At 37.0% G+C, this 25,741-nt stretch overlaps 1 protein-coding gene across 1 annotated transcript; it reads right to left on the bottom strand.

Annotated features, from left to right (window-relative positions):
• Positions 1-11,720: 11,720 nt before the first annotated feature.
• IFNA5 (interferon alpha 5) lies at positions 11,721-13,049 on the bottom strand. The gene has a single exon (XM_528565.6). It carries the CDS (start codon positions 12,641-12,643, stop codon positions 12,074-12,076), a length of 570 nt encoding a protein of 189 aa, XP_528565.2. The 5' UTR covers positions 12,644-13,049; the 3' UTR covers positions 11,721-12,073.
• Between the last annotated feature and the right edge of the window lie 12,692 nt (positions 13,050-25,741).

Genomic DNA, 25,741 nt, shown 5'->3' with positions numbered 1-25,741 from the left:
ACCAAGTCAACAGACTTTACACACAAATGGTAAATTTTTGAGAGTACAGTATTCTCTCTGGATAACGGGTGTTAATTGCACTAAGTTCTTTCTTAGTGGATTAATAAACTCAGAACAGTAATCATTTTCTTGTCATCACTGTCACAAGAAGCAAGGAAATGAATAATTTCAAAGGATGCTTCCCTCAACTCAATAGTTAAATAATGAGGAGAGTGTCAATAAGAAGAATAAAATAGCTAAATTCTAGAAGGTGTTTATTGTAAGCCATGCATTGTTGTAACACTTACAAATCAGTCCTCATTTTACCCCATTTCAAACACCCACATTTTTCATATTTATTGAAAACTTACCAGTGCTCAGTTCCATTTAATCACTGTAGATATCATTGTGTCTGATGGTTAATTTTAGGTGTCAACATGACTGCATTAGGAATACCTAGCAACCTGGTCAAGCATTATTTTGGGGTGTATCCCAAGGTGTTTCCAGGGGAGATTATCAGTGCTCTAGGTGGGTAAGATCCGACCTCCATGTAGGCAGGCACCATGCAATCTGCTCTACAGTCCAAAGAAAACAAAAACTCTATCTGTGGGTCTATCTGCTGGAATTGGGATGAACTCTTTCTCCCCTGTCCTTGGACAACAACTCCAAGCTCCCCTACCTATGTACTCTAGGGCTTAAACCAGAAGCCACCAGGTTCTCAGGACTTTGGTCTGGGACTGAGAGTTACATTATCAGCTTCTCTGGTTCTGTGGGGAGCTTCAGACTTCGAGTGAGCCACACTACCAGCATCCCAGGGTCTCCAGCTTACAGATGGCATGTGGCATGGGAGGGGCTTTTCAGACTTCATAACTGCATGAGCTAATCCCTCTAATGATATATTTGAAGGATTAGCTCATGCAGTTACGAAGTCTGAAAAGCTTTTTAACTTAAAAAAATTTGAGGGGTCACAATAAATGATATAATGTAATCCCACTGATTCTGTCTCACTGGAAAACACCTGAGTAACGGAAAACACCTGAGTAATACAGAGACCAAAGCAGACAGTGAAGTTTCTATTATTATATCCATTTATAGAAAAAAAAAGACAGAAGTGCAGGGAGCTATTGAATTGTGGAGCCACTGTCTGAATCCAGAAAATCTGACTGAATCGTCAGGTCTTACATGCTCACTGGGAATATTTTGGCCATTAAAACCAGATGTGATTTGTAGACTGATCAGTGCTTTTCCAGTAGAGTCTTGCCTAAGTAATGACAGGCTCTTTCTCTTCAGCCATTATTCTTCTTCTTCACTGTAAAGTCTCATTTGCTTATGCCAGTCATGTTACATCATGAATAAATTGGGTCCTATTTTACTTACACTTGTTATATCCTACTTTTTGTTTTCCTAAGTATTTACTTCATAGGTCTGAATGCATTTGAAAAATATTTTGTTCATCCCAGTAATATATACAACATACATAATTGTGGCACAGTTATCAAAACTGAGAAATTTATACTGGTACAATATTAACTAACTAAACTTCAGATTTCCACAATCTTTTACTAACATTATTTTTCTGTTTCAAGAATCAATCCAGGATCCCACATTGCACTTAGTTGTCTTATCTCTTTAGTCTCCTTTAATCTGTAACACGTGCCCAGTCTTTCCTAGTCTTTCATGATCTTGAGACTTTTAATTAAAATTGGTCAATTATTTTGTAGAATGTCCACTGATTTGAATCTGTATGGTATTTTCTCATGACTAGATTGAAGTTATAGATTTAAGGGAAGAATACAATGTCATTGTCAAGATGTTGACCTGCCTGCCTATGTGCACAAATATGTATGACTCACACAGACACAGAGTCACATGGAGCCTTTTCCACAGGTCCCAGACTGCACATTGAGTCAGTGTGTGAAACCACCCTAATGCTCTGGCAGGACTCCCTGTCCAGGTGTCTTGGTGGCTATCTAAAAAGTTGGTGTGGTGTCCTAGCATCATCAGTGCAACATGTAGCTTGCTTCACATGGAATCACAGTAATTTGAGCTCATTATAACCCTTTGAACAGGCTTAGCTGGAATTTCCATTTATATGAGGTTTTATTTGAATGTGTCTTTGATCTTTAAAGGTTTCATAATCACCAGCTTCGTGATTAACTGTGACAAGCTGTTATATGACAGACCTTTAGATACTCACATTAATGACTAATGATTCAAATTTGTTATTTATCTAGGTTTAATGTTCTTGTTTCATGGATCCTAATCCTCAGGAAGTGTTCAAATTCTAAATGAGCCTACTCAGTGCAGAGTATACCAACTGGAAAGAGAAGAAACAGAACTAAACTGCCATTGTCTTCTTCTTCTGAATTAACTAAGTTAAATTAATAAATTTTGTAAAAGTCTTTGCTGTATTAGGAATTGTGATCTTGCAATGCGCATTGCTCTGCAGATAAATCTCCTGCCAGAAGACAGACTTCTGCATAAACATAAAAGCCTGGTCTCCACAGACTTGGTTGCGGTCTTGGTGCATTTTCATCATCAGTGGCTCTCTTCCCCTAAAAATGTTTTAATAGCCTCAGAGTAAAATGGAACAGCCTTTTATTTTGTTTTTGCTAAGCTAATGTTACATCATTATAACAGGGACATTCCCTCTTATCCAGAAATATTTATAAGAAAAGAAAAACAGCCTTTCATATAAGAGTTTCTGAAAAACCTAGAACTTTCATTCAACTTCTGCTTTAATTTGTGGTTTTGTACTCTTAAGGGGAAATTGATGGACAAAACCCACAAGAGAACTGAGAACAGCTGTATGAAGAGGCAATGCAGGTTAATGAAGAGTGAAGAGAAGAGCACAGTGCGGATTTCTAGAAGAAGAGGAAGGAAATTATTGTGATATGGGAGTTAAAAATGGGATCCAGAAAAACAGGGAGGAAAGGGGGAAGTGTGCCAGGTCTCAGAACCAGCAAAGGTTGCTATGTATATTTCACTTCAGTTTAGGAGACTAACTTTATATGGAAGTATATTCTGGAATTCTGAGAGCCAGAAAGGGAATGTGCCAGGTGCCAGAATCAGCTAATAAACATCATGTATCTTCTGCACTTCAATCTAGATGGTGCTTCTTCTCTCTCAGGTATTTATACAAGCCACCATTTCCTGACTGTATACAAATAGCAAACTTCTTTGAAATAAGGAGGGATAATTTTTCAGCCCCTCCAGATTTTTTGACAGAATTCTAGGTTTTTAGTTTTCCTCCTTTGGAGATGGGTTTCTGAAAGGGAGGACGTAGTTCCTAAGAATGTTATAGAAAGACGAATAATATTCTCTTCTCGAGCTGGATGAAGGAAAATAGAAAAATACCTGCCATATTTTAAATCCTTACTCTGTGAAGGATACCACACACAGTGCTTTAAACTATATGTGTTCATTTACGAATAACAACTATATAAATATTTGAACCCATTATATTTATTAAAAAACTGAGCTCCTGCAGCCTCTGCACTGTGCTGCCACCACTGCCACTGTGAATGCCTACATGGAGTCCAACACCCCTGCACTCACCAGTGCCCCACTGCAGTCAATGAGCATTTGCCTTCCCAAGCTGCTGACACATGCAAATGAGGAAGGATCCCACTGCCACCACTCTATGAATCACTGTGGCTGGCACCACCTATCAGAGTGTTCTGACCAGTGGTTCAGGAGCAAATTAGGCCCCTTCAGCATGGCAGGTTGCGAATCTCCAGGGGCCCCAGAATGAAGCTTCAGGCCTGATAGTAGACATCCAGAGTAGGATCATGCAGTTCAGGGCTCCTGAGCTGAGCCTTGGCCCACTTAAATCCCCATAGATTAAGCCAATTGACTGAACCCACATTATAGCAAAACTAAACCCCAAAGAATGTTACATAGGATAAAAGAAATAAAAGCAATCCAAAGGTTAGCAACTTCAAAGATTGAAGGACCATCAGCCCACAAAGATGAGAAAGAACCAGTTCAAGAACTCTGGCAACTCAGAAAACCAGAGTGACTTCTTACCTACAAACATCCACACTAGTTCTACAGCAATGGTTCCTAACCAGGCTAAGATGGCTGAATTGACAGAAATAGAATTCAGAATATGGATAGGAATGAAGATCATCGACATATAGGGGAAAGTTGAAACCCAATCCAATCCAAGGAGTCTAAGGATTACAATAAAACAATACAGGAGCTAATAGATGAAATGGTCACTATAAGAAAGAATCAAACTGATTGATAGAGCTGAAAAATACTGTACAGGAATTTCATAATGCAATTGCAAGTATTAACAGCAGAATTGACCAAGCTGAGGAAAGAATCTCAGAGCTTGAAAACGGGCTCTTCAAAATAACTCAGTCAGAGACAAATAAAGAAAAAACAATAAGAATAAACAAAACTTCCAAGAAATATAAGATTATGTAAAGAGACCCAAGCTATGACTTATTGGCATGCCTGAGAGACAGAGAGAGAAAGCAAGCAACTTGGAGAACATATTTCTTTTTTTTTTCTAAAGAATATATTTTTACTATGATCTATTATTCTTAATTATTTTCACAAAATTGCTGGTAATCCTTAAAAAGTTGTATTTTGTTGCTGATTAATGCCGTCAACTGAACTATCTCTGTAAAGCATAATGATATTTTATTTTATTATATTTATATATTTTTTATTTTATTATTATTATACTTTAAGTTTTAGGGTACATGTGCACAACGTGCAGGTTTGTTACATATGTATACATGTGCCATGCTTGTGTGCTGCACCCATTAACTCGTCATTTAGCATTAGGTATATCTCCTAATGCTATCCCTCCCCCCTTCCCCCACCCCACAACAGTCCCCAATGTGTAATGTTCCCCTTCTTGTGTCCATGTGTTCTCATTGTTCAATTCCCACCTATGAGTGAGAACATGCGGTGTTTGGTTTTTTGTCCTTGCGATAGTTTGCTGAGAATGATGGTTTCCAGTTTCATCCATGTCCCTACAAAGGACATGAACTCATCATTTTTTATGGCTGCATAGTATTCCATGGTGTATATGTGCCACATTTTCTTAATCCAGTCTATCGTTGTTGGACATTTAGGTTGGTTCCCAGTCTTTGCTATTGTGAATAGTGCCACTATAAACATACATGTGCATGTGTCTTTATAGCAGCATGATTTATAAACCTTTGGGTATATACCCAGTAATGGGATGGCCAGGTCAAATAGCATTTCTAGTTCTAGATCCCTGAGGAATAGCCACAGTTTCTTCCACAATGGTTGAACTAGTTTACAGTCCCACCAACAGTGTAAAAGTGTTCCTATTTCTCCACATCCTCTCCAGCACCTGTTTTTTCCTGACTTTTTAATGATCGCCATTCTAACAAGTGTGAGATGGTATCTCATTGTGGTTTTGATTTGCATTTCTCTGATGGCCAGTGATGATGAGCATTTTTTCACGTGTTTTTTGGCTGCATAAATGTCTTCTTTTGAGAAGTGTCTGTTCATATCCTTCGCCCACTTTTTGATGGGGTTGTTTGATTTTCTCTTGTAAATTTGTTTGAGTTCATTGTAGATTCTGGATATTAGCCCTTTGTCAAATGAGTAGGTTGCGAAAATTTTCTCCCATTCTGTAGGTTGCCGATTCACTCTGATGGTAGTTTCTTTTGCTGTGCAGAAGCTCTTTAGTTTAATTAGATCCCATTTGTCAATTTTGGCTTTTGTTGCCATTGCTTTTGGTGTTTTAGACATGAAGTCCTTGCCCATGCCTATGTCCTGAATGGTATTGCCTAGGTTTTCTTTTAGGGTTTTTATGGTTTTAGGTCTAACGTTTAAGTCTTTAATCCATCTTGAATTAATTTTTGTATAAGGTGGAAGGAAGGGATCCAGTTTCAGCTTTCTACATATGGCTAGCCAGTTTTCCCAGCACCATTTATTAAATAGGGAATCCTTTCCCCATTTCTTGTTTTTGTCAGGTTTGTCAAAGATCAGATAGTTGTAGATGTGCGGCATTATTTCTGAGGGCTCTGTTCTGTTCCATTGGTCTATTTCTCTGTTTTGGTACCAGTACCATGCTCTTTTGGTGACTGTAGCCTTGTAGTATAGTTTGAAGTCAGGTAGCGTGATGCCTCCAGCTTTGTTCTTTTGGCTTAGGATTGACCTGGCGGTGCGGGCTCTTTTTTGGTTCCATATGCACATTAAAGTAGTTTTTTCCAATTCTGTGAAGAAAGTCATTGGTAGCTTGATGGGGATGGCATTGAATCTATAAATTACCTTGGGCAGTATGGCCATTTTCACGATATTGATTCTTCTTAACCATGAGCATGGAATGTTCTTCCATTTGTTTGTATCCTCTTTTATTTCATTGAGCAGTGGTTTGTAGTTCTTCTTGAAGAGGTCCTTCATATCCCTTGTAAGTTGGATTCCTAGGTATTTTATTCTCTTTGAAGCAATTGTGAATGGGAGTTCACTCATGATTTGGCTCTCTGTTTGTCTGTTATTGGTGTATAAGAATGCTTGTGATTTTTGTACATTGATTTTGTATCCTGAGACTTGCTGAAGTTGCTTATCAGCTTAAGGAGATTTTGGGCTGAGACAATGGGGTTTTCTAGATATACAATCATGTCATCTGCAAACAGGGACAATTTGACTTCCTCTTTTCCTAATTGAATACCCTTTATTTCCTTCTCCTGCCTGATTGCCCTGGCCAGAACTTCCAACACTATGTTGAATAGGAGTGGTGAGAGAGGGCAGCCCTGTCTTGCGCCAGTTTTCAAAGGGAATGCTTCCAGTTTTTGCCCATTCAGTATGATATTGGCTGTGGGTTTGTCATAGATAGCTCTTATTATTTTGAGATACGTCCCATCAATACCTAATTTATTGAGAGTTTTTAGCATGAAGCATTGTTGAATTTGGTCAAAGGCCTTTTCTGCATCTATTGAGATAATCATGTGGTTTTTGTCTTTGGTTCTGTTTATATGCTGGATTACATTTATTGATTTGCGTGTGTTGAATCAGCCTTGCATCCCAGGGATGAAGCCCGCTTGATCCTGGTGGATAAGCTTTTTGATATGCTGCTGGATTCCGTTGGCCAGTATTTTATTGAGGATTTTTGCATCGATGTTCATCAAGGATATTGGTCTAAAATTCTCTTTTTTGGTTGTGTCTCTGCCAGACTTTGGTATCAGGATGATGCTGGCCTCATAAAATGAGTTAGGGAGGATTCCCTCTTTTTCTATTGATTGGAATAGTTTCAGAAGGAATGGTACCAGCTCCTCTTGGTACCTCTGGTAGAATTCGGCTGTGAATCCATCTGGTCCTGGACTTTTTTTGGTTGTTAAGCTATTGATTATTGCCTCAATTTCAGATCCTGTTATTGGTCTATTCAGAGACTCAACTTCTTCTTGGTTTAGTCTTGGGAGGATGTATATGTCGAGGAATTTATCCATTTCTTGTAGATTTTCTAGTTTATTTGCGTAGAGGTGTTTATAGTATTCTCTGATGGTAGTTTATATTTCTGTGGGATCGGTGGTGATATCCCCTTTATTATCATTTTTTATTGCGTCTATTTGATTCTTCTCTCTTTTCTTCTTTATTAGTCTTGCTAGCAGTCTATCAATTTTGTTGATCTTTTCAAAAAACCAGCTCCTGGATTCATCAATTTTTTGAAGGATTTTTTTGTGTCTCTATTTCCTTCAGTTCTGCTCTGATCTTAGTTATTTCTTGCCTTCTGCTAGCTTTTGAATGTGTTTGCTCTTGCTTTTCTAGTTCTTTTAATTGTGATGTTAGGGTGTCAATTTTGGATCTTTCCTGCTTTCTCTTGTGGGCATTTAGTGCTATAAATTTCCCTCTACACACTGCTTTGAATGTGTCCCAGAGATTCTGGTATGTTGTGTCTTTGTTCTTCTTGGTTTCAAAGAACATCTTTATTTCTGCCTTCATTTCATTATTTACCCAGTAGTCATTCAGGAGCAGCTTGTTCAGTTTCCATGTAGTTGAGCGGTTTTGAGTCAGTTTCTTAATCCTGAGTTCTAGTTTGATTCATATTTCAAAATATTGTCCATGAAAATTTTCCCAACCTCACTAGTGAGGCCAAGATTCAAATTCAGGAAATGCAGAGAATCCCTGCAAAATGCTACAGAAAAAGACCTTCCCTAGCACACGTAGTCATCAGATTCTCCAAGGTCTAAATGAAAGAAAAAATGCTAAAGGCACCTAGAGAGAAGGGGCACATCACCTACAAAGGGAACTGTGTCAGGCTAAAAGCAGACCTGTCAGCAGAAACTGACAGTATAAACCAGAAGAGATTAGGAACAATATTCAGTTGTCTTAAAGAAAACAATTTTTAACCAAGAAGTTTATATCTGGCCAAACTGCACTTTATAAGCAAAGGAGAAATAAGATCCTTTACAGACAGGCAAATGTTACGGGAATTTACCACTAAATCTGACTTAAGAGAGTTTCTCAAGGGAGTGCTAAATATGGACAGGAAGTACACAGACCAATGACACTATAAAGAAATCACATGAAGGAGTCTGAATAATAACTATATAACAACATTATCACAGGATCAAATCCACACATACCAATACTAACCTTGAATGCAAACAAGCTAAATGCCCTAAAATTAAAAGGCAGAGAGTGTCAAGTTAGATAAGGAACCAAAACCCAACAATATGCTATCTTCAAAAGACCCATCTTACATGCAATGACACTCACAGGCTCAACGTAAAGGGGTGGAAAAAAAATCAATGAAGCAAATGGAAAATAGAAAAATGCAGGTGTTGCTATTCTAATTTCAGAGAAAACACACTTAAAATTAACAAAGATCAAAAAAGACAAGGAAGGGCATTACATAATGATAAAGGGCTCAATTCAACAAGAAGACCTAATTATCTTAAATATATATACCAAACCCTCAGAGACTATTACAAACACTTCCATGCACACGAACTAGAAAACCTAAAAGAAATGGATAAATTTCTGGAAACATAAACCCTCCCAAGACTGAACCAGGAAGAGACTGAATCTCTGAAGAGATCAAAAATGAGTTCTAAAGTTGAATTGGTAATACAAAGCCTACAAATCAGAAAAAGGCAAGACCAGATGAATTCACAGATACATTCTACCAGATGTACAAAAAAGACCTGGTAATATTTCTACTGAAACGATTCCAACAAATTGAGGAGGAAGCACTCCTTCCTAACTTATTCTATGTGGCCACCATCATCCTGACACCAAAACTGGCCAGAGATACAACAAGAAAAGGAAAACTTCAGGTCAATATCCTTGATGAACACTGATGTAAAAATCCTTAAAAAAGATACTAGCAAATGAAATACAGCACATCAAAAAGCTAACCCACCACAATTAAATAGGCTTTATCTCTGGGATGCAAGGTTGTTTCAAAATACACAAATCAATAAATGTGATTCATCAAATAAACAGAACTAAAGAGAAAAATACATTATTATCTCAATAGATGCAGAAAAGGCTTTTGATAAAATTCAACACCTCTTCACATTAAAAATTCTCAATAAACTAAGTATTGAAAGAATATACCTCAATATAATAAGAGCCATCTATGACAAACCCACAATCAACATCATATTGAATGGGCAAACCTGGAAGCTTTCCCCTTGAAAACTGGCACAAGATAAGAATGTCCTCTCTCACCAGTACTATTCAACATAGTACTGGAAGTCCTGGCTGGAGTAATCAGGCAAGAGAAAGAAATAAAGGACATCCAAATAGGAAGAGAAGTCAAATTATCCTTGTTCACAGATGGTATAATTCTCTATATAGAAAACCCCATATTCTCTGCCCAAAAGCTCCTTGAGCTGATACACAACTTCAGCAAAGTTTCAGGATACAAAATCAATGCACAAAAATTATTAGCATTCCCATACACCAACAACAGTCAAGCTGAGAGCCAAATCCTAAATGCAGTACATATATACCATGGAATACTATGCAGCCAAAAAAGAACAAGATCTTGTCTTCTACGGGAACTTGGATGGAGGTGGAGGCCATTATCCTAAGCAAACTAATTCAGGAACAGAAAATCAAATACCGGATGTTCTCACTTATAAGTGGAAGCCAAATATTAAGTATATATGGACACAAAAAAAGGAGCAACAGACACAGGGGCCTACTTGAAGGTGGAGGGTGGGATGAGAATGAGAATTGATAAACTACCTATTGTGTACTATACTTATAACCTAGGTGATGAAATAATTCATATACCAAATGTCTGTGACATGTAATTTATCTATATAGCAAACCTACACATCTACCCCTGAACCTAAAATAAAAGTTTAAAAGAAAATAACAGTGATATGTATTGCTTTTTTAATGTAGAAAGTATATTTTCAAAAGAAAACTGAGGCTCAGAGAGATTAAGTGGTTTTCTGAACATCACGCTTACATGTAAGCAGAATGTAATTTCAATGTAAAATTCTTTATTGTTATTTACACCTGAGGTATAAGCTTTGTATTCAGGATTTCTGTAATAATTATTAAATCTCCTTTTACTACTGAGTTATATGCAACTCTCTGCTGCACTCTGAATTTCTCTTTGGTTCACGTATTTTCAGCTGGTTTTGGCCAAAAGTATAAAGAGATTCTCTCATCCAGTTTCCCATTTTATTTCATGAGGGAAGTTTGTCATTTTTTCCTGACATGTAACATAGTATTAATCAAAATAATAATAAATTATTATGCAAATAATATGATTTAAATACATAAAATATTAAACATATTAACATGACTTGCCAATAGATTGAATCCACGAACTCTATTTTCAAAAAAGAAAAACTATGTAGATGAAAAATAGTCCACATTCTTTTTCAAGTCCAACCTTATTTCCCGCCTCCATTTCCATGGCAAACATCTCACAATTATTTCCTACATATGGTTATCACTGATTTCTCTTCTCTGATTCACTCTTCCACCTACTCCAGTATGGTTTGTACTGATTAATTCTGCCAATCCAGCTCTCACCAAGATCTCCACCGCCATCTATTTTTCTGATGTTGTGGGCAGTTTTAATCCACATTTCCCATAAGTCTATTGATTCTTCTTCTAAGTACATTTATTTTCTAAATACATTTTTGTCATCATTCCCTCTTGTCCTTCTAATGTTTAAGGTATTCCACCTCTGTTTCCTTTGTGTCTCTCCTCTTCCCTCTCTTTAATGGTGGAAGGTCCTCAGAATCTAGTTTAAGTCTTATTTTCTTCTCTACATTGGCTCCTCACATGACAGCCTCCATTTTTAGGCATTTGGTTGCCAGTTATGATCCTCCAGACATTGTATTCCTTGGATATTGCAAACTCATGTATCTGACTAGCAATGCACATTCGCAATTACATGTTTAAAAGTCAATTTAGAGAGGCTAGCTCTGCTTTTATTTTTCTTTCTGGACGTGCCTCTATCTGCGTTCTGCTGAGAGGAATTCACTGTTGTTTTTCCTAGCTCACATTATAGCATTTAACATACCTCATATTAATCATAATTATTGTTGTTAAATTTCTTTTCTGGCAAAAATCAAAGATACAAGGGAACAGGAATTGTATTTATTATGTTCACTTAAGAAAAATCTTCCTTTACTTAAAATTTGAATAAAATAATGATAGGTAACTGAACTGTACCATCTGTTTTTAATCAAGTTATACAGTCAGGCTTGGAGTTTCATTTTAAAGAATAAACAAACAATAGTAAAAATTTAATGAACAAAGCAAAATAATCAGCTGACAAAACATAAAGAACATATTTTATTATCTTAGCCACAAAGTAAAGGTGGATGTAATATTACCTGAACAAACATAATTTAAAATAATTTAAATCTTATAAATAAATACTTAAATAGATTAGATAGAAGACAGATAGATAAATAGATAGAATAGATAGATTGGCATGATCATCTGTAAAGATTTTGTCCCTGTGGAGCTAAAGAAGTGTTGCTTAACACGTGTGAAACGTTTGAAAATTTTGATTCAACTCAAGTCATGGATATAGCAGAAATTAATATTTGAAACGGCAGAACTCAAGAAGTGTGAAATGGTGTATTAGTCAATGAGAATCATTTCGATGTTGAACCAGTTTTCATTCCTTCCTCCTTAATCTTTCTTGCAAGTTTGTTGATAAAGAGAAGGATCTCATGATTTCTGCTCTAACAACCTCCCATGCACAAGGGCTGTATTTCTTCTCTGTCAGATAGAGAGTGATTCTTTGAAAGTATTTTCTCACAGTCAGGATAGAGTCCACATTCATCAGAGGAGTGTCTTCCACTCCAACCTCCTGCATCATACAGGCTTCCAGGTCATTCAGCTGCTGGTAAAGTTCAGTGTAGAATTTGTCTAGAAGTGTCTCATCCCAAGTAGCAGATGAGTCCTTTGTGCTGAAGAGATTGAAGGTCTGCTGGATCATCTCATGGAGGATAGAGATGGCTTGAGCCTTCTGGAACTGGTTGCCATCAAACTCCTCCTGAGGAAATCCAAAGTCATGTCTGTCCTTCAGGCAGGAGAAAGGAGAGATTCTTCCCATTTGTGCCATGATCATCAAAGTCCTCCTGTTACTCAGGCTGTGGGTCTGAGGCAGATCACAGCCCAGAGAACAGATTGACTTGCAGTTGAGCACCACCAGGGCCATCAGTAAAGCAAAGGGCAAGGCCATTGGGGAGGTTGCAGATGCTTCTGGGCTGTTGAGATTGAGTGACCCTGAACCTTGGGCTCTTCTCTGAAGACCTTGTTTTGTGCACAGATCTTAAAAAGGTCACATACGAGTTTCCATTTTCTGAATGCCTTGTGTTACTTTCTACTTCTCTTTTTGCTTTCTTTTGTGCTCTTTCTACATAGATGTACAGGAGTGTTTCTCAGTTTATTTATTTTTACATTATTACCTCATCTTCCTCTGCCACATATGCTTTTTAGAAATTATTTTTTCTAACTAAAAATCCCATTAAATTTTAATAACACAGATATACTATGTGTTGGCTGATGTATATACATTACAGTACCCATTATCAAGAGAGAATATTGTACTTCTTTAATGCTTTAAAAGCAGCGTAATAGAATGTAAAATAGAATTTATTCAGTCCCAGATTAAGAATGAGCAAATGAAAATTTTAAGGTAAAAGTTAATAATTAAATTTACAATTTATGGATATTTAACTTCATAGTTCAATTTGTTTAAGTAACAATGTGATTTATTTACTTATATAAATTGTAGTGTGTCAGATTAAATAAGTAAATTAACAAATTATGAAAATATATAATATTGCCTAGTATAATGAAATATTTAAAAATTCAAAATAGCTGAAGACTATTAAAATTGAAATTATTTGTAACATTTATTTTTAGGGTACTTTCAATTTTGCTTCATAGGGAAATTTAAAAAATTCACTAGCTTCTAGATATTGATCTAGATATTGTCAAAAAACTTTTTCTCTTCAGTGCTTGACATAATTATTGATGTGTTGAACAACTTTAGTAGAATTAAATAGTAAAAGATAAAGTATTTTTATTGAAACCTCAAAACTCAAAACACAGTCATAAATGCTCAGGATCAAATATAAGCAACATACACAAGACAGCAAATGACAGCTCATATGTATACAGAGGCCACCTCACATAATATGACTTTGACATCTAATAAATCTTGGAAAGTCCTCCAATAACAGCCACCCATTTGCCATATGCTTGTAGCACTGATCTTGTATACCTTTTGTGTATCTTCCATGAACTCAAGGTCAATGCTTCTGATGTTACAGGAAAACCAAATTAGGCCAGGCGCGGTGGCTCACATCTGTAATCCCAGCACTTTGGGAGGCTGAGGTGGGTGGATTACAAGGTCAGGAGATCAAGACCCTCCTGGACAACATGGTGAAAGCCCGTCTCTACTAAAAATACAAAAATTAGCTGGGCGTGGTGGCACGTGCCTGTAATCCCAGCTACTTGGGAGGCTGAGGCAGGAGAATTGCTTGAACCAGGGAGTCGGAGGTTGCAGTGAGCCGAGATCACCCCACTGCACTCCAGCCTGGCAACAGAGCGAGACTCCGCCTCAAAAAAACAAGCAAACAAACAAACAACAACAACAAGAACTCAATTAAAAAAATACTAAGGAATAAAGTTTTGTCAGACAGAGTCGAACTTTAGAGGGCCCCAAGAAATAACTTTTACATTCTTGGAAGCAATATTATACTTAATGAGTATATGCAATGGAGAAAAATGTCATCAATTTGATTTTAAAAATATTATTTGTCATGAAAGGTCAGATTTCCAAAGAACCCACAGAGGTTCCAATTCTAGTTGATTCTCCTCAAACTGAAGAAAACCATTTTTGTCCTAAATGTCCATAGTGTAATGTAAATGTGATAGCATAAATGGGTTGTACAATTGTTTACATAGCATGCAGGATACCAGAGATCTTTCTTTCTCATTTTCATTTTCATTGAAAGTAAAGGTTGTCTCTTTTTGAATCCTTAAGAATGGAGACAAAAAGAAAAATGTATATCTAAATGTGATTTTAAAAATCCTACAGAATGGAGATAGAAAGAAAACAAATGTGTATCTAAATGTGATAAAAGAATCCTGATTCTTTTCTGGTCACTTGGGCTAGGAGATTCTAATCCTAAGTTAATTTGTTAGTTTTATTTTCCCCAGCACCATCTCACTCACAAGGCAGTTATCACAGTCAGTAACACCCTTTTCTCTAGAGTGACAATATCCTCTAGAGAGACAATATCTCACTGGGAAAAAAACGATGACAAAATGCAACTTACCTACATTCATCCCAGTAAAGAAGGAGATAAAGGAATGGGGAAGAGGAGAAGCAAAATCGTAGAAGATATGTAGATCAAAGCGAACAAATGGGTATGAGCTGAAAAAAAAGAGTAATCATTCCTGGTCCACGGAGTGTTTTCAGCTTTGCTGAATCCAGCCTTCACAGAGTCACACCAATCGCAAGAATTTGTACATAAAGAAAGGGCAATTTTTAAAAGAGTACCATGTACTCTTTTCATAATGAGTAAGTGTTAATTCTCAAGTTCTCCCTTAGTGTATAAATACATTCAAGAGATCAATATTTCCCTTATTATGTTTTTTACAGGAATCAAGGGAGTTAACAATTTTAAAGGACACTTCCCCCAACTTAATAAAGTTTAATAATGAAGATAATGTTTAAAAAAGGAAGGAGACAGGTAAATTGATGAAGGTGTTTATTTTCAGTCAGATATTGTTCTTAGAACTTACAGATTTGATTCTCATTTTACCAATAATGAATATCCTCTTTTTGTATTAACTGAACCCCTACCATATACCTACCCACCATTTATTCACTGGAGATATCAGTGACCAAAGAAGACTGATAGGTTCTACTATTATTCCTATTTACAAAAGAAAAAACAGAAGAATAGTGAGGTATTGAATTTGAGGCTACTATTTAAACCCCAAAATTGGACTCTAAATCCTCAGCTCTTACATGGTCTTTGGGAATATTTCTGGTCATAAGAACTGATTTCTGCATTGGTCAGTGTTTTCCCAGGAGAGTCCTGCCTAAGTAATGACAGGGTCTTTCTCTTCAGCTGTTCTTTTTTACTGAAACATCCCATTTGCTTTTGCCAACATGTTACGTTACAATTAAATTAGACCCCATTTTACTTACACACTATATTCTAGTTTTTTCTTCTTGAGAATGTATTTCCATAAGCTTGAATGTATTTGTAAAATACTTGGTTCATCATAAGCAACTCTTTGAAACCCAATGTATATCTACTCATTTATTCAAATATCCATAATACTTTAGATTTCTACCAGTTTAGTGCAAGCCTAAGTAAGACTAAGCCATGATCGGGATATAAATATGATCTAAATCAGAAATAAACCAATAAGCTAAGGCTCAGAGATCAGGAAAAAAACCCTCTGGAAGGGCTGCCTAATAGGATTGGAGGTGTGAAAATGGGAAGCACTTCTGGAGAAATGTAGAGAGTCCAGGGCATTAGAGGAGGAGGACTGCGATGACAAAAGGTTCTGAGTTACCTGACTTTCCAGCTGGCTGATGCCTTTTATGTTGTAGGTCAGCAGAGTTTGCTATTGTGTTGATTGTGCTGACTTACTTTGAGAAACTGGTAGAGAAAAAAATTATGCTAACACTTGGTATTACAGTAATGAAGACTTTATTTAGGACTATTGTGACAGATGTCAAAACTATCACAATAGGGGAGAGAGATCAATCTGGGCTCAACTCTGAATATGACACAGACAGCCTGGGATTTGTAACCAACAAGCAGAATGACAGGATCTGTGGATGGAAAATCAATAAGAAATATGGCCATTGGGAGGGCCATTGGGAAATGAGGGTTCTGCAGGCCTGGCTGAGCTGGGGTCTGGTTGAACTTTGGAACCTAGGTTCTCTGAAGACATTATTTCTATGCATGGCTTTCAATAGGGGACATCTAGTTTTTATTTTCTGAACATTTCTCTATATGTCTACTTTTTGTTTTCATTTACATATTGCATATTAGGCTTAAAAACACAACATCAATTGAGACCCTTAATTTTTGCAATAGAATTTGCACAGTAAACTTCAGGTGTGCCAATCTAAATGTATATTTATCAATTAAATGAGAACAGTCATTGTCATAAAAGCTGAAGTGTATGTAGGAATGTAAATACTTATATACTTTTTTCATACAAATATTCTTCTTTTCTGTGTCAGGTGAAAAGTTTTCAGCCCTGATCCTAGGTTGCATTATACCCTGCATGCATTACATAGGCTCTCTCTACCATCTGGGTATCTGTATTTGAGAATTTATCAGACCAGCTTTGACAATAAACCCTTTAGAAGAAAGAATTGGGTTTTGTCCATTGTTTCATTCATAGCAGACGCTGATGATTATTAGTTAGTGAGCCTCTCTGATTTTTCTATTTATTTAAAAATACATTCATGCAATTCCATGTGATTGTGCCTCACTGGAGCCGCAGGTCAAGATTAATGTAGAAACAGCCCTTTCTTCCCATCATTTTCTTACTCAATGTCTATAGTGCTCCTCAGGCTGTGATAATACCCCCATCAAGAATCCTGATTCTTCTCTAGTCATTTGGGCTGCGAGATTCTAATCCTAAGTTAATTTGTTAATTTTCTTTCCCCCCAGCACCACCTCACTCACAAGGCAGTTATCACAGTCAGTAACACCCTTTCCTCTAGAGTGACAATATCCTCAACCCAAACTCTTCCAGATTCATTCTCTGAGGCACAAAGTTAGAACTCCTTTACTAGGGAAAGGTCTTTTTCTTTGAGCCAAAATAATTAATGCTCCAAGATCTTTGCCCTTGCCCTTAGAGTGTTTGTGTGAAGGATTTGGCTTCTCAATGGTGATCTCCTCCTGTCCAGGGTCTGTGTCCTCAGGGATCAAATGTGTGCACAGTGCTCGGATGTTGATAGCAAGTTTCCTTTTATACAAATAGGTAAAGGAAGTATTCAATTGCCATAATTTTAACTTTAGCAAGCAAGTAACTTTTATTTTGACAATTAGAGCTTTTATCAGTCAATCAGTCAACTCTTTCATTTTTCTTCTTTTTTTTTTTTTTTTAGACGGAGTCTTGCTCCGTCACCTAGGCTGGAGTGCGGTGGCACGATCTCGGCTCACTGCAAGCTCCGCCTTCCAGCTTCACATCATTCTCCTCCCTCAGCCTCCCGAGTAGCCTGCACTATGCCCAGCTAATTTTTTGTATTTTTAGTAGAGACGGGGTTTCACCATGTTAGCCAGGTTAGTGTCAATCTCCGGACCTCGTGATCCACCCGCCTCGGCTTCCCAAAGTGCTGGGATTACAGGCGTGAGCCACTGCGCCCAGCCACTTTCATTTTTCAATACTCAAAACTATTGAACACTTGTTAGGTTTGACCTTTCTGAGCTGGTCACAGGGGAGTCAAGGTTGATGTTGTCTCTTGTTAGCAACTAATATGACAGAAACTAGTGACTTTCAATTGTTCATCCAGTCAGTGTTTCTTTCGGGTTCTTTGTTCCTGGGTCTCTGCCTTGCTCTAACAGTGTAGGGCAGTTAGGGCCAGGCTATTCTGTCAAGAAGAAATAGTCTTCTTTCTTTTACCTGTATGTGTTTTTTTATTTTAATTTTTTGTACTTTTTTGCACTAGTGATTTCTGGGCAAGCTTTGTCTTGCTGTTAATGCATTACATTCTCATTCATGATGAAGTAACAAAAATTAAGGGAAGTAAAAGACAGGCAAAGGGGCCACAATTTTTTTTTCTATGATTTCCATGATTTCTGTTGCGGGAAGTCAGGAACCCCGAACAGAGGGGTTGGCTGAAGCCATGGCAGAAGAACATAAATTGTGAAGATTTCATGGACATTTATTAGTTCCCCAAATTAATACTTTTATAATTTCTTATGCCGGTCTTTACTGCAATCTCTGAACATAAATTGTGAAGATTTCATAGACGCTTATCACTTCCCAAATTAATACTCTTGTGATTTCCTATGCCTGTCTTTAATTTCTTAATCCAGTCAGCTTCATAAGCTGAGGATGAATGTCGCCTCAGGACCCTGTGATGATTGTGTTAACTGCACAAATTGTTTAAACAATAAGAAATCTGGGCACCTTGAAAAAAGAACAGGATAACAGCAATGTTCAGGGAACAAGGGAGATAACCTTGAAGTCTGGCTGCCTGTGGGCTGGGCAGAACAGAGCCATATTTCTCTTTTTTCAAAAGCAAATAGGAGAAATATCACTGAATTCTTTTTCTCATCAAGGAACATCCCTGAGAAAGAGAATGCATTCCCAGGGGGAGGCTTCTGAAATGGCCGCTTTGGGAATGTCTGTCTTTTACGGTTGTAGATAAGGGATGCAATAAGCCCCAGTCTCCCATAGCACTCCTAGGCCTATTAGGACGAGGAAATTCCCGCCTAATAAATTTTGGTCAGACCAGTTGTCTGCTCTCAAACCCTGTCTCCTGATAAAATGTTATCAATGACAATGCATGCCCAAACCTTCATTAGCAATTTTAATTTCACCCCAGTCCTGTGATCTCGCCCTGCCTCCATTTGCCTTGTGATATTCTATCACCCTGTGAAGCATGTGATCTCTGTGACCCACACCCTATTCATACACTCCCTCCCCTTTTGAAAATCACTAATGAAAACTTGCTGGTTTTGCAGCTTGGGGGGCATCATGGAAACTGCCAACATGTGATGTCTCCCCGGGACACCCAGCTTTAAAATTTCTCTCTTTTGTACTCTTTCCCTTTATTTCTCAGACCAGCCAACACTTAGGGAAAATAGAAAAGGACCCACATGAAATATTGGGGGCTGAATTTTCCCCGATAATTTCAGATTTTTTTTTTCATTTCAACTTTCCTAGAAAGCAAAACTTGATTGTCATTTGTGGTTTAAAAAAAAAAGTGCAAATGTCATGAAATTGAAAGGACAGAAGTGCCTTTCTACTGACACATTGCCAAGAGTAAGTTAGTCACACACAATGCAGCAAAACTGAGAGCTAGGGCCTCTGGCAGAGGGGATGAATGAAGGCCAATGTGGAGGCACACAAAAGCAGGGAAATGCCTGCATCTGCCAGAGGCTCAGAGAAGAGTGACTGCTGAATCTATAAACTGCCCTCAGCTTTGCAAGACCAGCCATCTGACTTTTCTGTGAGTTAATCCACATTTTTATTTTTTTGCATAGTATTATAGTACACATTTTTTATTTTTGATTGATACACAATATTTGTACATATTTATGGGATATATGTGCTATTTTGAAACATGCATAAGTCGTAAATGATCAAGTCAGGATATTTAGGAAATCCATTGCCTTGAGCATTTATCATTTCTTTGTGTTGTGAACACTTCAGATCCTCTCTTCTAGCTCTTTGGAAATATATAATACATTGTTGTTAACTTTAACAACTGCTATCAAACATTAGAACTTATTCCTTTAATCTAACTGTATGTCCACATGTGACTGGCTCCGAGGAGAAAAATGAACAGTGACACCAATCACCTCTCAAGAGACAGACAATCAGACCCTAGTTAGTATGACACCAACCCTCTCTGGTAGGATAAGGTATGTAATTAGCCTTGGCTGAGTTCTCTACTTAGTTAATAAATCCACTCAGGCAATGAAAAGATTGCTTCTGAAAACCTAGAATTTAAAAGAGAGTGTTAGATGACCCCAAAGATTCTGCTCTTAATCTGGGTAGCAATAATAATCATAACATAAAAATATATTATTGAGTTTCTTTGAATGCTTATTATGGACTATCCACTATTCTAAGGTCTTTGAAAATAGTAACTCAGGCCCAGAATGTAGGCAGAAAGCTGCTCAGCCAGCCTAAGGATGAGTTTGACAGAGGCAGCTCAAGGGGTGGTTTTTGAGTCACAGGACCTGTGTGCAGGGCATCCAGGTTAGAAAGGAGGGAGTCAAATTGTCTCTGTTTGCAGACGACATTTTCTTATATATAGAAAAACCTAAAGAATTTACTAAAAAACTCTTAGAACTGATAAACAATTTCAGTAACATTTCAAGACACAAAATTAACATACAGAATCAATAGTGTTTCTACACACAAAAAACAAACTAGCTAAAAAATAAATCAAGAAGTTACCAGATTTTCAATAGCTACACAAAAATTAATAAAATGCCTAGGAATAAATTTAACCAAGGAGGTAAAAGACCTCTGCAAGGAAAGCTAGAAAACACAAATAAAAGAAATTGAAGAGGATACAAACAAATAGAAAAACATTCCATGCTCATAGGTTGAAATAATTAATATTGTTAAAATGTCCATACTGCCCAAAGCAATCTAAAGATTTAATGCAATCCCTATCAAAATGCCAATAATAATCTTCATAGAAAAAAGATACTAAAATTTGTATGGAATCATGAAAGACCCTGAATAGCCGAAGCAATCCTGAGCAAAAAGAACTACACTGGTGATATCACACTACTGGACCTCAAAATATACTACAAAGCTATAGTAATCAACACACCATGGTACTGACATAAAAACAGACACATAGACAAATGCAACAGAATAGAGAACAGGAAAATTAATCCACATATCAATAACAACTGATTTTTAATTAAAGTGCCAAGAATACTCACTGAGGAAAGGATAGTATCTTCAATAAATGGTGCTGGGAAAACTGAATACCCATATGCACAAGAATGAAATTAGACCCCCTCCTCTCACACTATACAAAAAAAAAAAAACTCAAAATGGAAGAGAGACATAAATCTAATACCTGAAACTTTAAAAGTACTAGAAGAAAACATAGGAGAAGTCTGGGAAAAGATTTTATAAGTCAGACCACAATAGTACAGGCAACGAAAGCAAAAATAAACAAATCAGATTATATCAAAAAACAAAAGAAACAATCAATAGAGTGACAACCTACAGAATGGAGAAAATGTTTCAAAACCAGTCATACAACAGGGGGTTAATATCTAGAATATACAAGGAACTCAAACATCTCAAAGCAAAATAATAATAATAATAATCTGATTATGCAATGGGCAAATGATCTGAACAGACATTTCTCAAAAGAAGACATAGAAATGACCAACAAATATGTGAAAAACTGATCAACATCACTATCATCATGGAAATGCAAATTGAAATCACAATGAATTATCATCCCACCTCAGTTAGAATGGCTATTTTCAAAACAAAAAACAAAAAATAACAAATGCTGGCATGGATGTGGAGAAAATGAAACTATTACACAATATTGGTTGGAATGTTAACTAGTACAGCCACTATGGAGAACAGTGTGGAGGTTCTTTAAAAAACTACAAATAGAACATCCGTATGTTGCAGCAATCCCAGTACTAGGCATTTATCCAAAGAAAAGGAAATCATTATATCTAAGAGGCATCTGCACCCTTATGTTTATTGCAACATTATTTCCAATAGCCAAGACATGGAATCTATTCCCCAACAACAAATAAATGGATAAAGAAAATGTGGTATATTTGCACAATGGAATATTATTTAGCTATAAAAAGGAATAAAATCCTGTCATTTGTGGCAACATGGATGGAACTGGCGGACATTATGTTTAGAGAAATGAGCCAGGAACAGAAAATTAAATACTGCATGTTTTCACTCTTACATGGAAGCTAAAGAAACGTTGATCTAATAGAAGTAAAAGTAGAACAGAGGATACTGTAGCCTGGGAGGGGTAGGAGGATGGGATGGACAGGGGGAGATTTGTTAAAGGATACAAAATTACAGCTATGTAAGAGGCTAAGGTCTAGTATTTTATACCACTGTAGCAGTAATATATTATATATTATTAGCTAGAAGGAGGACAGTGACTGTTCCCAACACAAAGAAATGATAAATGTTTGAAATGATGGATATGCTAATTACTCTAATCTGATCACTATTATCAGCATTGAAGCATCACTATATAGTCCATGAATATATACAATTATTATTTGTCAATTAAAAATATAAAAATGAAAAAATTGAAACTTTAAAAAATCAGTTTGATTCTTTCAATAAACCTATTTGTATTACACTCATTATATAACACTTTGGAGAAGAATAACAATCTGGAGGGATAAACTATTCTGAACATGCCAATAATGCAACGTGAAAACCTTATGGGGACTTGAGATAACTGGCTTGTGTGAAAGGGTCTGTTAGACAAGTGAAGAATAGATATGAACAAAGGCAACAGGTATGTGTTACAAGTCAATGGAACTTACTGACTAAATTCTAAGTAGAACATTGTTTAAAAAGTTAAAAGGGAGTGGATTTTTCCTCCAAACTGAAAAACAAAGTCTAAAGTTTAATGAATGATTTCTGCAATAAAATATGGTAAAATAACTATTAATCTATCAGTTGTAGACCCTTGGAATCTTATTTATTTTTAACTCTTGAGCTTTTTTGTGAGCTTAAGAATATACAGAAAGCACCCAGCAATTTTTATTCTACTGATGGTACAACCATATCAGGCCTGTCTTATCTCCTTCACGACCTCACTAATTCCACAGGAGACCTTCTTCTGTCCAGCCTGTTGTTTTTATTCCAAATGATGACAACACTGTTTCTCACCTCCAGCCCAGACCGAAATTCATCTTGTGTACTGATAGAGTCCAGAGAAGAATCTCTCTTCTGTCTTTCCATCCAATAGTTGAATTTTGAGCGCTGAAAAGACCTTTTATATGACCAAGATGAGAGAATATTATGCACTTCCTGCACAGAAGTGAAAGGTTTTGAAGAGCTTCTTACCAAGGAGAATTTGGCTTTACCTCTACACTCAGCCCAGCTGCCTACTGTGCTTGATTTTACTTAATTTCTAACCCCATACAATTACAAATCATAAAATAAAACTGTAGCAATGAAATAAATATATCACTAAAATCAGCATTAATTGATAAAATGATAAAAGCATTATTATTTTATCAGAAATGAAGGATGTACTTTTCTTGTTTTTTGGACCCTCATCCTCAGAAAGTGTCCAAATTCTAACTTTAACTGTGCCAACTGAGTGCAGAATGCACCCACTGGAAAAAAAGCTAAAGGAGAATTGACTGACCAATGTCCTCTTTCCAAATAACTAAGTTAAATAAATAAACTAGTACATTTTGGCAAAGATCTTCGCTGTCATTAGAAACTGTGATTTTTCAAAACAAACATTACCTATATCAGTCCTGCTGGGATGTCTCTGACCCAGTTACTGTTAATTCTACTCAAATAACTGCTGTATCCCTTTTGTTTAATTGTTGTTTCATTTGTTTTATCTTTAAATCAGGCTGCATTATGACCCGAATTATGACATGCCTTGGATTGCATTGGCCCTATGCCTAACTTTCCCTGCACTCTGATGACTTGCTGGGTCCTAGGGAGGAAACAGAAGTTTGCAACGGACACTGGAGTAACCCTTGTCCCTTCCAATACTCTCAGGCTGCTGTGGTATCAGTGTTATCCATGGTGGGGACACTGACGTTGGCCATGTCTCCATGGGAACACTCTGTGGTTTCAGCATCCACTTTAATCTTCTCTGTGATCAGAATAATCTTAAGTAGTTGATTCAGTGCTCTCACTGGTATTGCTCCATCTCCTGAGGACCTGCCGCTCTTCCAGTCAATGTGTTAAGTATCTCTCTCTTCCTTCCAAGTTCTAAAGCTGCTGCTTGCCTTTTCTTCTTCATGTTTCATAATGTGGGCTCTGCTTTTTTCAACAAATGAGAGTCCTGAGCCTAGTGTAGTCTCTTCCTAGAGGAATCAGAACATAGAAGCACCTGAACAGGGGCACAGATGAGCTTCTGCATTCTTTACCAACACATTGGGTATAATCACGTGGGAAAGATTCTCTCTATTGACTATGTTTTTGTGCCTAGCAGTATTTAACTTCAAGTACTTAACCTTTGCAGTACTGAACTTGCCAGGCAGGGAGAGTCCAGGCATGACCATATTCACTTTGGATCCTTGATCTCACAAAACCTAGCTGTCTCCAGGTGGCACTGTGCCACGACTTCCTGTATCTCCTCCAAGGAATTCAGGGCAGAAACAAGGTTCTATGTGTCCTTCTCCAGGGGCACTGCACAGGCAGGGAACTGTGTGAGGCAGGTTATGACAATGCCCCTTGCTGCCAGCTCAGCCACCACCTCACCTCAGTTCTCCAATACTTTAGAATATATAAAAAATTAACTTCTGAATATGATCAGGATATGGCCACAGAGATTTTTCAGGGTAGGATGATAATATGCATACAATTTTTGCCCACTGAAATGACAAGCAACAAAAAGGAAAATCACATTAAAGAAATAAGCAGTATAGAAAATAACCAAGAATTAAAGGAGACTTAATATTTGAAAGTCGTTAATCATACAAACAGAGAGAGGAAGAGAGAGAACCAGGTATATTAAACTTTTTAATATTTTCCCCTGCTCCTAAACTGAGTACCCCACATTCAGTGGTAAAAGAAAGAGACAAGAGACATATTGTGAAATATAACTGAATTTCCCAGTTTCTCTCCTCTCCCATTTCCCAGTTTCTCTCCTCTCCCATTTGAAAAGTGCAATCTGAAGGTTGGGTCTGTAACCTGAGCAAAGAATAAGAAATTCCTCCTAAATTGAAGCCTCTTCCTACTATCTAAGTAATTCTCACACACACTCCTGATTAACTTCTTCAATTACACTATTTGCAGATCACTTTAATACTTCCCAAATTCTACACAAATAGATACCTTCTCTTGATATCATTTGGCAAGAATTGTATCCTCTGATTCCTTTACAAATGTCTTTGCTCTCTTTTACTACTGAGTAAAAAGCACAAGGGATGCAAGTTGAGTCATCATTGAAAATAACAGAAAATGTTTTAATTATAAAGTTGGGACATGACCTAAGGAGTGAATGTGTAAAATTAGCAACTTACTATTAAGAAAGAGCTAATGTACCTTAACCAGGAGATTTTTCTTGATTTCCCTTATAGTTCTACACCTACATTGGTAGGTTGTACTGATTCCCAGTCTAGCACAAAACATAGAGGGAGGGACAAGTCAAGAGGCAAGGGACACGTTCTGACCCTTTCTCTCTCCACATAGCTGCCCATTGTTCAAAGAACATGTGCTTCCTGAATCTGGGAGTGTTTTCTCTCTCTGTGATACAAAAGCTAAGAAAATGGGCTTCTTCCAATATTAGGGTTAATTCTTTCCGAGAAAGTGGCCTTTTACAAATGAACGAAAATCTCCTTCGAGGGAACAGAATTCTTTTTTTTATTTTTTATTTTTTTATTTTGTTATTATT

Source organism: Pan troglodytes, chromosome 11 (assembly GCF_028858775.2).
Source record: "Pan troglodytes isolate AG18354 chromosome 11, NHGRI_mPanTro3-v2.0_pri, whole genome shotgun sequence".
NCBI lineage: Eukaryota > Metazoa > Chordata > Mammalia > Primates > Hominidae > Pan > Pan troglodytes.
This window is presented reverse-complemented; position numbering and strand designations above follow the sequence as displayed.

Coding starts and splice junctions, on each gene's coding strand:
- IFNA5 (XM_528565.6), bottom strand. CDS start 12,643: ATGGCCTTGCCCTTTGCTTTACTGATGGCCCTGGTGGTGCTCAACTGC.